The 15889-nt window shown below is 53.8% G+C and overlaps 2 protein-coding genes across 3 annotated transcripts; one reads left to right on the top strand and one right to left on the bottom strand.

The window, feature by feature from the left end:
- Positions 1–754: 754 nt before the first annotated feature.
- LOC103182061 lies at positions 755–6635 on the bottom strand. Of its 2 annotated transcripts, XM_042342736.1 has the most exons (4): positions 6479–6635; positions 5858–5973; positions 2938–3739; positions 755–2056 (listed from the first exon to the last, which is right to left on the bottom strand). In XM_042342736.1, the coding sequence occupies exons 3-4, from the start codon at positions 3735–3737 to the stop codon at positions 1909–1911; spliced, it is 948 nt and encodes a 315-aa protein (XP_042198670.1). In that variant the 5' UTR covers positions 3738–3739; positions 5858–5973; positions 6479–6635; the 3' UTR covers positions 755–1908. The 2 variants fall into 2 exon arrangements, with proteins under 2 accessions (XP_042198670.1, XP_042198671.1); XM_042342737.1 differs by lacking the exon at positions 6479–6635 and having other exon boundaries at positions 5858–5992.
- A 1368-nt stretch (positions 6636–8003) lies between these two features.
- Positions 8004–12317, top strand: klhl26 (kelch-like family member 26). The gene is made up of 3 exons (XM_042342685.1): positions 8004–8076; positions 9762–9944; positions 10712–12317. The coding sequence occupies exons 1-3, from the start codon at positions 8024–8026 to the stop codon at positions 12315–12317; spliced, it is 1842 nt and encodes a 613-aa protein (XP_042198619.1). The 5' UTR covers positions 8004–8023.
- The last annotated feature ends 3572 nt before the right edge of the window (positions 12318–15889 follow it).

Raw genomic sequence — 15889 nt, 5'->3', positions numbered from 1 at the left:
CATTGGTGACCTTGACCAGGGCAGTTTCTGTGCTATGAGCAGCACGGAAACCTGACTGAAGGGGTTCAAAAAGAGAATGGGTGGAGAGGAAAGAGCGCAGTTGGGAGGCGACAACTCTTTCCAAGACTTTGGAGAGAAAGGGGAGGTTGGAGATGGGCCGGTAGCTTGATAGCTGCGACGCATCAAGGGAGGGTTTTTTCAGGGTGGGCGTGATGATGGCAGTTTTTAATGGAATGGGGACAGAGCCAGAGGAGAGGGACAGGTTTATGATGTCAGTGATGTGTGGGACAAGAAAATGGAGCTGGGAGATAAGGAGTGGAGTGGGGATGGGGTCAAGGGAGCAGGTGGTTGGTTTTAGGGATAGGATGAGTTCAGTGACAGAGGGTGGGGAAACGGGTACGAAGGTGTACCCGTATCCAAGGCCTGCGGATGAGCCAGACTGGGCTGTACAGTCATCAGAGGTGTCCTCGACTACCGCGGACCTTCCTGGCTCAGGAACCGGACGAGGGACCGTCACAGAGGGCGATTCAGCTCGACTCTGACATTCCGTTGCTAAACACGTCACCTTGGAGCAAGTCCGGCTACAAAGAGACTCAGCTTAACTCCCCCGCAAGTAAGGGTCAGTGTGTGTGTGTGTGTGTGTATAACTGTACAGTTCCTGTTCATTCTGCCTCATGAGGGATGAATTGCTTTGCAACGGCAAACTTCCTGTTTTAGTAACCTCGAAGCGATAAAAAGACACAAAAGCAAACCGTGCTATTTGCAAAACCCTTTTACAACGAAGTAACTGTAACCGAAATTTGACTTTAATACAAAGCGTAACTTTTTGTTGAAAAAGAATACAGGGGAAAAAAACACAAATCCGAAGCACTTCACGCCCACAAAATACACAGTCACTACACTTTACTTTACAATATATTCTGTGAAGCGCGTTGAGACGTCTCAACGACATGGCAACGGCACTGAATCAAATGCAAGCATTATTCTTATACAATATCATTATTATTATTATTTCACAGAAAGTGTCTGAGGCACGCTCTGAGGCGCGAGCCTGCACGAGGGGCGCTAAATGAATGCCAGTTGTTGTTGTTTTTCTCGCTGTATCTTACATATACGTTCACCTACAAAAACACACGGTCACTACACTTTATACTTAATGCTGTGAAGCGCTTTGAGATGTCCTCTCGATGTGAAAGGCACTGTACCAAATGCAAGGATAAGTATTATTATTATTTATTAATGTCCCTCAATTCTCTTCACAAGAGACCTTGGCCTAGTTCCCTCTTGAAAGCTCTGTTAACCTCTCCCCCCATCACCCTAACCTAACCACCTGCCTGGCCAACCAGTTGCACACATAAACCATCCTCTAGTGGTTAAGGTGTCAGCTTAAGCCCTCAAAGGATGTGGCTTTGAGACCTAAAATAAATTGGGAACTTTGAGCTCACAGTCTCGGCCGACTGAGGGGTGGGGAGAGCTCAGGTGGGTGGGGGTGAAAGGAGCGCCGTGTTGTTGAAGTTGCTGCAGTTCTTGCAAAGAAAAGGTGTTCCGAATGAAGGCGGCATTTAAGAATTCTGAAGAGAATTAATTTCATGGCTTCTGACAATCTGAGTCAAGTTGCTGACGCTAACACAATCTTACCAACAAAGTACACAGTCACTACACTTTACAGTGTATTCCGTGAAGCTCTTGGAGATGTCTCGAAGACGTTTTGAGGCGCTGTGTCAAATGCAGGGATTATTATTGTCATTATTAATTGACATTTGAAATTCTGGAACTCTTTTTCTCGTGGACACGAGCAACGGTGTCACCTCCGTCACAGTCCGTTGCCCGGAGTAGGTTGGTGATGGTATCGGTGAGGGTCTTCCCTTTAAGGTCGCCGCGATCCTCCAACCCATGCATTCGCTGCTTTTACTTGTCGGGGATGATGTAAACGTCATCCTCTGGGGTCTCTGAGGGTCCGCTGTAGTTCAGGTAAATCGGCTGTTCGTTCAGGTAAATGTCCGAGCCCGGAACATCGCTCTCCAGGTAATAGGTGTCGTCGGGAGTCACCTGCCTCCTGTGGAGAACAATCCTCACGTCGAAAGAGAAACCACAACAGCTCACGCCTCACACAGCGCCTTTCACGCAGGGCAAAGAGTCTCGGAGCGCTTAACCGCGGCGGAGTTTAACACCCAGATGGGGGGAGAGAGAGAGAGAGAGAGAGACAACGGGGATGGCGAAACAGGCTCGAGGGGCTAAATGGCCTCCTCCCCCTTCCTATGTTCCCATCTTCCTCCACTCTGCAGGCTCCCCATCCCTCAGAGGGTCGAATTTGAGGCCATCCTACCTCTCTGACCTGCTGACTCCCTACCAACCTGCCCGCTCCCTCCATTCAGCGGGCTCTGGCCATGTCTCCCGCCCGACCCGCCCTACCATCGGTGGCCGGGCTTTCAGCCTCTCTGCCCCTACGCTCTGGAACTCCATCCCATGGTCACTTCGCCTCGCTTCCTCCCTCGCCTCCTTTAAGGCCGGTTTCAAGACCCTCTTCTTTGATCGTGCCTTCGGTCACCCTCCCACCTCTCTCTGCCTTTCCTCCCCCCTACCCAACCCCTCCCCCATGCTCGGGTCCTGTTCCCTGACTGTCCAGCGCCTTGGGTTGTTCTCCTGATGTAAAAGGCGCTCTATGAATGTAATTTTGTTGTTATTATTGTTGTTCCTCAGTGCGAGGATCGTTAAAGTCAAATCAGTCCATGCTGTTTGTGGTGTGCGCAAACCGGCCTGCCTTGCGGTTCGCCTACAGATACACAGTCACTACACTTGGCCCACCGGATGGTGGGACACTCGCTGTGTGTCACTGGCCGCCCCGTTTGTGCCCACAAAATACACAGTCACTCCACCTTACAGAATAACCCATGAAGCACTTTGAGCCGTTTCGGCGACGTGAGGCTTATTGATTACCTGAACTCCTTCCCGCTCACTGGGCCCATCTCCCCGATCAGCACGTTCTCGTAGTCCCCGGGGGAAGCAGCGGGGAACGCTTCCCCTGACCCTGACCCCGATGCCCCGTCCTTCCAGTTCTCCGTGCTCACGTAGCGCTGCTGCCCGGGGTCGGCGGAGGAGACAGACTGACGCTTATTCCCAGGGGGCGAGGTCTGCACGGAACCCTGTTTGGAACGGTAGAACCTGACCAAGAAATATGTCCCCACCCCCAACAGGAGGGCGATGAGAGCCAGGGGGACTCCAATGAAGACCGGCAGCAGAGAAGTACCACACGAGGCCTTGGAGTAATCTTTGATGAGTGTCTGATTACTGCCGTTATAACAGAAAGATAATTCGTGGCCGATTGTCTTCAGGCAGTGCTTCAGCATGTCCTTCACCAGCGCACAAGAGCAGTTATATTTGATTTCGGTCATGTTGCATCTCATGGTGGGAAGACTCTCCAATGGGTTCCCAACTAAGTTGAGGTCCTGGAGCGCTGGGAAATGCGTGAGAAAGTCCTGAGGGAGTTCTTTGATTTTGTTATTGGAGAGATCCAGACGCAACAGGGACGAGAAGGTGCTAAGGGCAACCACTTTGGAAATGTTACAGTTTGACGCCGAGAGATAAGTTCTTTTTTTCATGAAAGTCTCGTAAAAGTTCAGACACTCCAGAGGGCACTTAACCATGTTTTTCGCGTCCACCGTCACTGTTGTGTTGCATGTCAAGCTTGGGGTGATCTCCAAAGGCAGCACAAAGAACAAGACCAGTAACGGCCACATTGCTGCGGAAGGAACAGAAAAAGTGGGTGTTTCCAAAGGTTTGTGGCGAACAGAGACCTGATCTTAGCCTTTCGATCACTGACTACTACTACTGCTACTAATAATAATCCTTGTATTTGATTTGACACAGCGCCTTATAATGTCGTTGAGACTTCTCAAAGCATTTCGCGAGAACAACAAAATTACATTTATAGAGTGCCTTTCACGTCGGGAGGACGTCCCAAGGCGCTGGACGGTCAGGGGTCAGGACCCGAGCATGGGGTAGGGGTGGGGTAAGAGTGAGGGAAGGCAGAGAGGTGGGAGGGCGACCGAAGGTACGATTGACGAGGAGGGTCTTGAGATTGGCCTTGAAGGATATACTGTAAAGTGGAGTGACTGTATCTTGGCCCATTTTGTGGGCGAAACGCGGCAGCAGTGTCCCACAAACAGTCGTGGATTGAGTGATCAAATTATTATTTATTTATCTTTTGGAGGGATTATTACCCCCAGGAAAGAAATCCGCCAATTGATTAATAATAAATAAATAAATAACCAATAATTTAAAAAACTCTTCAATGCTTTCTTACTGTCCTGCCCCCCCTTCTCGACCACAACCCTCATTCCACCCGGTTGGCTTCCAGGCTACAATTAAAATTTAAGGACGCTTGTGCGCAATCTTCAACTTTAATGGCGACTTTAAATGGGTCCATGAGGAATTTGAGGCCTCTAGAGAAAAGAACCATCTCTCTTGCCAACTTCCTCTGCTCGCTCTCTCTGTCTCCCTTTCTTTTTCTACCACCCCACCCCACCCCTCACCCCCCCCCCCCGTCTCCTCTTCTCTTCCTCCTCTAACGAACGCAGTTTGCAGACCAGTTCTGCATTTTGCTCAAAGCAAACGGCAGCAGAACCTCAACCGACAGAACCTCAAACGACCAACTCGTCACCCAAACAGCCCCTTTCGCATGGGTTAACATCTCAAAGTGCTTCACGCAGGTGACGGGGAGCAATGAGCAGAGCGAGAGGAAAGAAGGATTGAGGGTGCTGACTGGAGGATCGGTCGCAGAGATATTTATTATTAGTAGTATTATTATTAATAATCCTTACTTTTGATATAACACCTTTCACGTCGGGAGGACATCTCGAAGCGCTTTGTAGGATTTTTACTGTAAAGTGGAGTGACGGTGTGTGTGGCTTTGTGGGCTAACAGCAATGTCCCGCCGTGACCCAACCTCAAAAAGACAACGTTAAGAAGGTCTTGAAGCCAGGACGAGAAGGGTTTGGGATTTGGGGAGACTTCCATGGTTGTCTTCCCACACGTAGGGAGGTTGATATGACTTACAAATTGTATTTGTTATGGGTTCAAACCCCAGTCTTCCCTAAGTAAGTTTGAGGGACGTTGCTGGGCGCAAACTGAGCGCAGCCTTTTGCCTGAAAAATACGGCGGCTCCACTTTACGGTGTGTCCCGCGAAGCGCTTTGAGACGTCTTCCTGAGGTGAAAGGCGCTGTATGTCAAAATGTAAGGATTATTATTATTACCGTTTAACGTATATTCCCTCTGTCTCCCCTCTTCCTTTCCCCCCCCCCCCCCCAAAATGCATCGGCTCAGACCTTTCTGCGCGCTCGAAATAAAAGTTGGTTTTAAACAAGAGTTGGTTTCACGGAAGGGGAATGGTTCACGCTTAAGACACGCTAAGCTGTTTTATCTTGCACTGAACAGTAGAACGAGAGGAAACGGTCTGCGATTGAAGTGGGGTGGGGGGTGGGGGTGGGGGTGGGGATGAGGGTGGGGTGGGGGTGGGGATGGGGATGGGGTGGTTAAATTCAGAACAAATCTACGGCAACGCTACTTCAGTGAGCGGGCAGCGAACGTATGGAACAGAGTCCCTCGGCGGCAGCGAAAGGCGTCATTGGTTTCAAGGACGAAACTGAATAGATTTCCGCTGGGAAATAATATCCCGGGGAACGCCGCAGTGAGTGTACAGGTTGGGGAGAGGGGGGGGGAAAGGGGGTGGGGGGGGGAAAGGGGGGTGGGGGGGGGCACTGCCGGGACGGTGGACGGAGGCGAACCAGATGGACCTCAGTCTTCCGCCGCTTAGCGAATTCTTACGTTGTTATGGACGTCGGAAGAGCCATCGCTTACCTGAGGCTCGTTGAGGGCACCTCACCACCGACTGCTCCTCTCTCTGTCTCTCTCTGTCTCTCTCTCTCTGCCTCTCTCTCTCTCCGCGGTCCCTGGTCGGGGAATCAGCTGCGACGCTGTGGGCGAACTAAGACCGATCAGTTGATTTTTATGGACAGGGTGCGGCAGGGGGTGGGGAGGAGGAGTGGAGGGTGGGAGGGGGTGAGGTGGGGGGGAGGGTTGTGGTGGAGGGGGGGGGGGGGGGCGTGGGGAAGTGGGGGGGGGGGTTAGCAAGCAGGAAAGGGTTTGCGACACTCAACGCTCACTTCCCTTTTTCTCCGCCGCGTGTCTCCCGGTCACAGTGTGAGGCAGCTCCGGAGTTCTGCTAACTTGCAAACTCACTGTCCGCCCGTTAAAAAAAAATATCCGGGGCGGTCCCATGTTTTTTTCTCCGGCCGGCGTGACGCAAAGCCTGCTCCCCGCGCGCCTCCCGACACGATTGGGTTGAGGGTCGGGGGGTCTCTTTCCCTCCCTCCCTCCCTCCCTCGTCCCGGCAGTCGGCTCCGGTTCGGGAGACCCCCGACCGGCTGCGCTTACAAAATAATGACGACCCTCGCATTTGGTTTCAGCGGCTTATCGCACCTTTGTGGGCGAAACCCGGCAGCCAATCGGCCCACGTTGACGTCCCCCTCGCGACGCCAGCTCAGTCAACCCTTTTGGCCGCCGAGGGCCGGCTGCCCTGTCAGATGCGGGTCAAGGAAGGAGCGGGTGGGACAGATGACACAGATGGCGGGGAGTGGGGAGGGCGAGGGTGTGAGTGGACGAAATCGGCCCGGGGGCCGGATGCGGCCCGCGGGCCGCCAGTTGGACCGCCCCGGCTTAGACCACGTGATTCCAAGTCTGGACACTTGGGGACTGAATCCATGTCCTTCTGGTTTAGGGGCGAGAGAGTGCCGTCCTGTGTGTGTGGGGGTGGGGGGGGGGGGGGGGGGGTGGGGGGTTGTTGTGTAGCAGGTTGTGTCCATGTCGTGGTGGGGGGTATGAGAGAGGGTTGTTGTTTGACAGGTTGGGGTGTTAATGTGTAAGAGAGATTGTGCCCCTGGGGGTGGGGATATTGTGTGACAGGTTGTGTCCCTGCGGGGGTGGGGGTGGTTGTGTGACAGGCTGTGTCCCTGGGGGGGGTGGGGTTGGTTGGTTGTGTGACAGGCTGTGTCCCTGTGGGGGTGGGGATGGAGGTGTGACTGGCTGTGTCCCTGTGGGGGTGGGGATGGTGGTTGTGTGACGGGTTGTGTCCCTGTGGGGGGTGGGGGGGGTGGTGTGATGGGTTGTGACCCTGTGGGGGGTGGTGTGACGGGTTGTGTCCCTGTGGGGGGTGGGGATGGTGTTTGTGTGACGGGTTGTGTCCCTGTGGGGGGTGGGGGTGGTGTGACAGGCTGTGTCCCTGTGGGGCGTGGGGATGGTGTTTGTGTGACGGGTTGTGTCCCTGTGGGGGTGGTGGTTGTGTGACGGGTTGTGTCCCTGTGGGGGTGGGGGGTTGTGGTGTGACAGGCTGTGTCCCTGTGGGGGGTGGGGGTGGTGTGACGGATTGTGTCCCGGTGGGGGGTGGGGATTGTGTTTGTGTGACGGGTTGTGTCCCTGTGGGGGGTGGGGATGGTGTTTGTGTGACGGGTTGTGTCCCTGTGGGGGGTGGGGGTGGTGTGACCGGTTGTGTCCCTGTGGGGGTGGGGGGTTGTGGTGTGACAGGCTGTGTCCCTGTGGGGGGTGGGGATGGTTGGTTGTGTGACGGGCTGTGTCCCTGTGGGGGTGGGGGTGGTGTGACGGCTGTGTCCCTGTGGGGGTGGGGTGGGGTGGTGTGACGGGTTGTGTCCCTGTGGGGGTGGGGGGTGGTGTGACAGGCTGTGTCCCTGTGGGGGTGGGGGGTGGTGTGACAGGTTGTGTCCTGGGGGGTGGGCGGGTGGTGTGACAGGTTGTGTCCCTGTGGGGGTGGGGCGGGTGGTGTGACGGGCTGTGTCCCTGTGGGGGTGGGGGGTGGTGTGACGGGCTGTGTCCCTGTGGGGGGTGGGGTGGGGGTGGTGTGACGGCTGTGTCCCTGTGGGGGTGGGGGTGGTGTGACGGGCTGTGTCCCTGTGGGGGTGGGGGTGGTGTGACGGGCTGTGTCCCTGTGGGGGTGGGGCGGGTGTCAGGAAGATGGCGGAGTCTGACGGCGGGGAGTTGGGGTCCGGGCCCGGGCCGAGGAGCAGGTAACCCGGGGCCGGGGGGCAGGGCCGGGGGGAGGGGGGGGAGGCCCCGGGGCTCGGGCTCCAGCCGCGGCTCAGCCCCGGGGGCTCACAGGCCGCGCTGTCCCGGCCACAGCGGCGCCCAGAGCGGCCGCGGCTCCCAGGCTACACCGAGGCCTCGGAGGCGGCGTAGGCCCGAAGCGAGCGGACACCGCCCCCACCCCAACCCCCCACAGGGACACAACCCGTCACACAACCACCACCCTCACCCCCCCCCCCCCACCCCCACCGGCCCGAGCTGTGTGACAGGTTGTGTCCCTGAGGGGGTGGGGAGGTGTTATGTGACGATGGCTGTGCCCCTGTGGGGAGGGGTGGGTTGGTTTGTGTGGTGTACTGTTGTGTGACACGTCGTATCCCTGTGTGTGTGTGTGGGGGGTGGGGGGTTGTTGTGTGACAGGTTGTGTCCCTGTGGGTGTGGGTGGGTGGGTGGGGGTGGGGGTTGTTGTGTGACAGGTTGTGTCCCTGTGTGCGTGTGTGGGGGTGGTGGGGGTGGGGGTTGTTGTGTGACAGGTTGTGTCCCTGTGTGCGTGTGTGGGTGGGTGGGGGGTGGGGGTTGTTGTGTGACAGGTTGTGTCCCTGTGTGCGTGTGTGGGGGGGTGGGGGGTGGGGGTTGTTGTGTGACAGGTTGTGTCCCTGTGGGTGTGGGTGGGTGGGTGAGTGGGGTGGGGGTTGTTGTGTGACAGATTGTGTCCCTGTGTGCGTGTGTGGGTGGGTGGGGGGTGGGGGTTGTTGTGTGACAGGTTGTGTCCCTGTGGGTGGGTGGGTGGGGGGTGGGGGTTGTTGTGTGACAGATTGTGTCCCTGTGTGCGTGTGTGGGTGGGTGGAGGGTGGGGGTTGTTGTGTGACAGGTTGTGTCCCTGTGGGTGAGGGTGGGTGGGGGGTGGGGGGGGGGTGGGGGCGGTTGGCGACTTGTGGTTTCGGGAGAGGTTTTACGGCACGAAATTCATCGTCACTTCGGATGAGACGAGGATGACCCCGAGCTCCGTCTCTGCCGGTTTAGCTCAACCTCAAACGATGCCAAGAAGCTCTCGGGAAAGGAGACGGGAGTTCCTCCCAAGTGTCGGAAGAACATAGGGAAATATTGGACGAGGAAAGACCAAGGTCCACCTAAGGTCCATCCGGTTCGCCTTCCGCCTTCCTGGCGGTCGCCCGCACAATTGCCCCAAACTACCGTGTGCGACCGTATCCCCTAATTTTACTTCCTAAAAGAAAACTCTTCCTGATCAACAATCCTCCGGACAAAATTGGTCTTCCTTCCGCTCCGTGGCTGCTGGATAGGGCATCGCGTCGCGTGCAGATTTACACAGTCACTACACTTCACCAATACTCTCTTGAGTCATTTCAACGGTGCTAGTTCAAGGATTATTATTTATTACCGCTACAGGAAGTTTTTTTTTTCTGTCCCCAATCAAATATTACTGACCCTGGAGAACATTGACCGCTGTAAGCCAGGAGAGGAGTGGAGAACATCAAGGAGGTATTTTTTTTTTGAGGGGGTGGGGGGGGGGGGGTGGGCGTGAGGCAGGGGGTTGGGGTGTGTGAGGAAAAAGGTGACCCAAGAAGGTGAACATTCTGGCTTCTGTAAAATGTCCACCTCCCGAAGACCCGGCCCGCACGCTGTTAACAGTGTTGGTGTTGTCTCCTCACAGTATGGCTGATAAGAACGGTGGCCTGAGATGCACGTTCTCTGCCCCGGGTCACAGCGCCGCTCTCCTCCGCGGCCTGGCCGCGCTCCGAGCACAGGGACAGCTGCTGGACGTCGTTCTGATGGTCAACAATGAGCCCTTCCCTGTCCACAAGGCCACTCTGGCCGCCTGCAGTGATTACTTCCGGTGAGTCTCTGTCCTCGGGAGCGGGTGCACAGGCTGCCCGCTTTCTGCTCTAGAGCCGCCTCTGCTTTGCTTCAAGGTTTACTTCTTGTGCTACCGATTGGCAAACTATGGCTCCTGGAAATCAGGTCTCCCACCACCTCCCCCCTACCTCCCCACATCCCCTCCCCACGCCCCCCACCTCATTCTAGGCTGAATTCTTAACCATCACCAGCTGGTCAACAAAAACTAAACGTAAAATTAATCCTCGCTTGTTTTTGACACGGTGCTCAATAATGTGCTTCACATAATAATAATAATAATAATCCTTGCATTTAATACAGCATCTTATCACGTCTTCGATACGTCCGTCTCAAAGGGCTTCATGCAATATACTTTAAAGTGGAGTGACTGTGTATTTTGTGAGCGAATTGCGCCAGCCAGTTTGTGCACAGGGGCAGCCCGCAAACTTCCATGGAGTGAGCGATCAATTTTATTGGGGGATTTTGTTTTGGACACAATACCACCATGATCTTTACTGAACAGGCAGACAAGACCTCGGTTTAATGTCTCATCTGCGGGACGGACTTCTGACCATGTAGCTGACACACACGGCTGTGTCGAGTGTAGTGACTGACTGTGCACTTGTGGGCAATCGCGGCAGCCGGTCACACCTGGGTTTGTCCAGCCTTTTGTTTTTATATCATCGCCTCCTCACTCGGCCTGTTTTGATTGTTTTTTTTTCTCTCTCTCTCTCTCTCTCTCCTCCTCACCATGTCATCTCTCCGTAGCGCGATGTTCACGGGGGGGATGCGGGAAGCGAGCCAGGACGTGATCGAGCTGAAGGGCCTGTCTGCCAAGGGCCTGAAGCGCATCGTGGACTTCGCCTACAGCGCGGAGGTGACGTTGGACCTGGACTGTATCCAGGACGTGCTGGGCGCCGCGGTCTTCCTGCAGATGGAGCCGGTAGTGGAGCTGTGCCAGGAGTTCCTCAAGTCGGCCATGAGTGTGGAGACCTGCCTGAACATCGGGCAGATGGCCACCACCTTCAGCCTGGCCTCGCTCAAGGAGTCCGTGGACTCCTTCACCTTCGCCCATTTTCTGCAGATCTCCGAGCAGGAGGACTTCCTGCACCTACCTCTGGAGCGGCTGATCTTCTTCCTGCGCAGCAACCAGCTCAAGAACTGCGGGGAGATCAACCTGTTCCGGGCGGCGGTGCGCTGGCTGCAGCACGACTCCTCGCGGCGGGACAGTGCCGGACCGCTCCTGGGGCACATCCGCTTCCCGCTGATGTCGCCGGCCGAGCTGGTGGACGGCGTGCAGTCGGTGCCGGTGATGGTGGAGGACGGCGCCTGCCGTCGCTACCTCCTCGAGGCCTTCAACTACCGGCTCCTCCCGTTCCGCCAACATCAGCTGCAGTCGCCGCGCACCGGCATCCGCTCGGACACGGTGTCGCTTGCGGCCTTCGGCGGGACGCCGTACACCGACAACGACCGGGCGGTGAGCGGGAGGATCTTCGCCTTGACTGTCGACACCACCTCCTCCTGTTCCTCCTCCTCCTCTCGCCAGTTCCGGGAGCTTCCGCCCATGGAGACCAGCTGCAGCCACGTTTGCGTGGCCGTGCTGGACAACTTTGTGTACGTCACGGGCGGGCAGAGGCTGCAGTACCGGAGCGGGGAGGGCGCGGTGGACTCCTGCTCCCGCTACGACCCTCACCTCAACCAGTGGCTGCGACTCCGGCCCCTGAACGAGGCCCGGATACAGTTCCAGTTGGACGCAGTGCAAGGGCGGCTCTACGCCACCGGGGGACGCAACCGCACGGGCAGCTTGGCCTCGGTCGAGTGTTACAGCCCCGGTCGGGACGAGTGGAGCCAAGTCAGGCCGTTGCTCAGGCGCACCTGGGGTCACGCCTCCACCCCGCTAGGGGGCAGGCTGTACCTGTCGGGGGGCTACGGGGTGACGGCCGAGGACAAGCGGGCTCTGTACTGCTACCTCCCCGGGGACGACGTCTGGCAATGTAAGAGCCCCATGAACGAGCCCAGGGTGCTCCACTGCATGGCCAGTGCCAAGGGCCGGGTCTACTCGCTGGGCGGGCGGATGGACCACGCTGACCGCTGCTTTGACGTCCTGCACACCGAGTACTACCTGCCCGAGACCGACCAATGGACCAGTGTCTGCCCCATGAGGGCCGGACAGTCGGAGGCCGGGTGCTGCGCCCTGGGAGGCAGGATCTACGTGGTGGGCGGCTACAACTGGCACCTGAACAACGTGACCAGCATCGTGCAGGTGTACAACGTGGAGGCCGACGAGTGGGAGAGGGACCTGCACTTCCCCGAGTCCTTCGCTGGGGTAGCCTGCGCCCCACTCGTTCTGCCTCAGACGTTCACACAGCGGTAGACTCTGTGTGTGTGTGGGGGGGGGGGGGGGGGGGGGGGGGGAGGGAGTGGGGGTTGGTGGGTGGGCAACAATAACAATAATACTTGCATTTGATGCAGCGCCTTATCACGTCGTTGAAACGTCTCAAAGCGCTTCACAGGACACACTAAAGGGGAGGATAAGAGTTTGGCCACGAGAGGGAGCAGTATGCTGTGTTATTGACTTGACTTGACTTGACTTGACGGAGACCCCAATCCCAGTCAACGAGCGAGCAATTGTCGCCGGCAAATAATATGAAGGCGGCAACGTCTGGGCGGGAGGAGCGCTGAGCAATAAATGGACGAGGGATTTAGCCTTGTGCGTTTTGTGCTGGGATTATCAGAGAGGGCTCGGCCTGGTTGTCTAATAAGACTCCACCAAATCTCAAAATGCCATGTTTTTCTAAGCACTGCTTAGCACTGGCAGTGAATCCCAAATTGTATCGGCTGGCCCGAATCTCGTCAGCCTCCAGACGCTCCCCGTTCCTCTCACATCCTCCCTCCCCCCCCCCTCTCTTTCTCCGAACCACACCACCACAGCCTCACGGTGTTATTCACACTCTCATGCTCTGCTTCTCTCTCTCTCTGTCTTTCGTTTGGTCTTCCTTTCACACTTCCCTGCCCCCATTCTGCCCATTCTGTCGCAACTTTCACATGAGACACTCCCTTCTTAATATTTTTTTCCCTCCCTCGGCTTTCTTGCTCACTTGCTCAATCCCAAAGTCACAAGGTCTCCCATTCCCTGCTTGCGCTAAGCATCTCCCACACCCTCACCCTGTCTCTCCAATCCTTCTAGTTTCTGTGGCAGATTCTCTCACTCACCCACCCTGTCTCTTTTTTAAATGTCTTAGGTAGTTCAGCCAATTGACCCCTGACTCAGACGAGAACACCATTTAATTGTGAATTACTCGCCTTTTCTGACCCGTTTAGGGTAAATTTAATGGTTTTTTTTATTTTAAATTTTGGAAAAGTCGCAAAAACAAGACAAGGCGCAGGTGAAATACTTTGCAGCCGCAAAGGCAGGTCTTATTCCGTCACACATGTCTTCCGACAACTGTACAGCTGTTTCCCACGGTTTCATTGTACTTTCTGTCGACCTTTCGACTTCTCTGACAGATCGTTAGGACATGTCTTCTGTTGCTCACACGAGTGCCCATCCAGCTGCTGTTTTGAGGGTCAGGTCTGCCCTCTGTTGAAGGAGGTCCCAAGGAGAAAAAGGAATGACCGACCGTTTTTCTACCCACTACCTGGCTGATCCGTAACCTAATCCAGCACAGACTGAGAGAGGTGCCTTTCGGCCAGTGCCTATTTACCAAACAGACTCTCTCTGAGTTGTTTTATTTTAACTGCCAAGGTTCTGAGTAATAAAAGATCCTGTTTTATCCTCACAATATTAGGGTCTCATTTGCGGTATTTCCGAATGGCGTTCCTTATCCTGTTAGATCTCCCGTCGAGCAGAAGTAAACTACGTGGGGATGGCATTTGCGCAACGCGGATTCATTATTTAAGGAATCCTGTTAAGAAATACTGCAAATTAGATCTAATGGTTTAGAAGATCTAATAACAATAATTCTTGTATTTGACATATCATCTTCGAGATGTCTCAAAGTGGTTCACAGATTATATTGTAAAGTGAATATTCCCCTTGCACTAATTGCTGAAATAATAATAATAATACTTGCATTGGATACAGCGCCTTATCATGTCTTCGAGACTTCTCAAAGCGCTTCACAGAATATCCTGTAAAGTGAAATGACTATATTTTGTGGGCAAAACACAGAAGCTAATTGCACACAGCAGTGTCTCACAAACAGTTGTGGAATGAGTGACCAAATTATTATTATTTTATTTTAACTTTTATTCTAAATAAATCCCCATGTGTTGACTAATCATGTCCCACAGTATCAAGCTGGGAGTTGTGGCATAACACTAGAAACAATGGAAGGAAAAATAGCGAGAGAGCTGCATATCTTTGCATGAAGTGCATCGTGGCCTGTTTCTGACCCTGTGCAGTACTCTGTGTAATATATTCCTTCTTGCCTGAGCCTTATCCTGTGTACAATACACTCTAGCCTGTTTGTTATCATGTTTGTAATACACTCCAGCCTGCATGTTATTCTGTGTCTAACACCAGTTTGTGCTTTATCCTGGAATGTTACGCACCCAAGCCTGTATTATTCTGTGTTTTGAGACATTATTCCCCCTGTATAACGGAGAGAAGCCTTCATGTTATCTATTGTTTTAATGGTGCAAGTGGTGAGTGATCAGTCGGACACAAGGGACTCTGTCAAGTTTGCAGTTGACCGACTGCACTTGAGTCATAAAGAGAAGTTTACAGACCAAGGAACGGCTGGGAATTCTTTTGGAATTCCAAAACTTGTGGAGGATCTGTGGGAAGGGGCGGGTGGGGGGGGGGGGGGGGGTCATTAACTTGCAGGCCAATTTGGGAACCTAACATCTTGTTACTACTGAACGCACATCCAGAGTGACCAGCAGAGTAGGAGGTTCTTAATGAACTTCGAAATGGAGCCTGGGAGTGCGACACCACTATTGAAATGTTCTTTCAGAGGGAGATGGGAGTTGTAAAATAACTTCTGAAATGTGCAATAGAGTCTTAAAGACTGTAAATAATACGATGATTGTATAATATTTATAGAGGTAAGTTATGCATAATCTTGTATCACGGGGGGGTAAAAAAAATTGTGTTTCTTTTGAAACCTCAGTAGGTAAAGTGAAATCCTAATCTTCCAATTTCATAAAGACATTAAATACAGTTTTTAACAAGTCTCCCCTCCCAACACACACTCACACACACCATTTCTGGGATCTATGGTTGTGTGTATTTTGGTGACATGTTTACCTTCCATTTTCAAGGTCCAATGTATAGTACTGCCGGACAAGTCTCCTTCAAATATCCTCTGCCCCATAGAGGTCAAGACTCTGAGACGATCTTAAAACTGCAGTCACTAGAGTTCTTCACAGATGTTTCTCCTTATTCCCGCACTCCCTCTCCCTTCCCCCTACCATTCACAAACCAGCTCTACCCTTGTTCACGAACATAAAACCCAGTAAGGAGGAAGGAATTAAAAGATTACAGCCAGCACATACACATCTATCTCACTGAGGGAGAGGGGACTGGGAGACCTTAGGTACATACATTACCTTATTCCACCCCCTGAACTGACGAGACCCCGTTGGTTTGGGACACGTTCTCATTGACAGCTGCATGTACTGGAGTGGGTGTTGTCTTATAAATAATGAAACCTATTTCTGAACTCTGTGATGTTTTTTTTCAACGCAAATTTGACGGGGATGATGTCTAAAATAAATATCTTAAAATGTTTTTTTTTCTGTGTATGCGTCGTAGGAAATGAAGTTCAGTGTAAATCTGGATAATAAAAATCATACGTGAAAGCTTTGGTGCAAGAAGGGGCAGACACAAAAACAAACTGATACCTCTACAGTCTTTGATGGCAAATGATTTGGCACACACAGCCCAATTGGCCCAACTAGTCCATGCCTTCACTCCTACACCTCTCTATTCCCTTCTCACTC

Source organism: Callorhinchus milii, unplaced genomic scaffold (genome assembly GCF_018977255.1).
Source record: "Callorhinchus milii isolate IMCB2004 unplaced genomic scaffold, IMCB_Cmil_1.0 Scaffold21, whole genome shotgun sequence".
Lineage (NCBI taxonomy): Eukaryota > Metazoa > Chordata > Chondrichthyes > Chimaeriformes > Callorhinchidae > Callorhinchus > Callorhinchus milii.
This window is presented reverse-complemented; position numbering and strand designations above follow the sequence as displayed.

What these genes read in the sequence shown, in the direction of transcription:
- klhl26 (XM_042342685.1), top strand. Translation starts at nt 8,024, where the DNA reads ATGGCGGAGTCTGACGGCGGGGAGTTGGGGTCCGGGCCCGGGCCGAGG. An exon ending in GGGCCCGGGCCGAGGAGCAG is followed by an intron (nt 8,077 to 9,761) that starts GTAACCCGGGGC and finishes GTCTCCTCACAG; the next exon opens with TATGGCTGATAAGAACGGTG. An exon ending in GCCTGCAGTGATTACTTCCG is followed by an intron (nt 9,945 to 10,711) that starts GTGAGTCTCTGT and finishes ATCTCTCCGTAG; the next exon opens with CGCGATGTTCACGGGGGGGA.
- LOC103182061 (XM_042342736.1), bottom strand. Translation starts at nt 3,737, where the DNA reads ATGTGGCCGTTACTGGTCTTGTTCTTTGTGCTGCCTTTGGAGATCACC. An exon ending in GTGAGCGGGAAGGAGTTCAG is followed by an intron (nt 2,057 to 2,937) that starts GTAATCAATAAG and finishes TGTTCTCCACAG; the next exon opens with GAGGCAGGTGACTCCCGACG.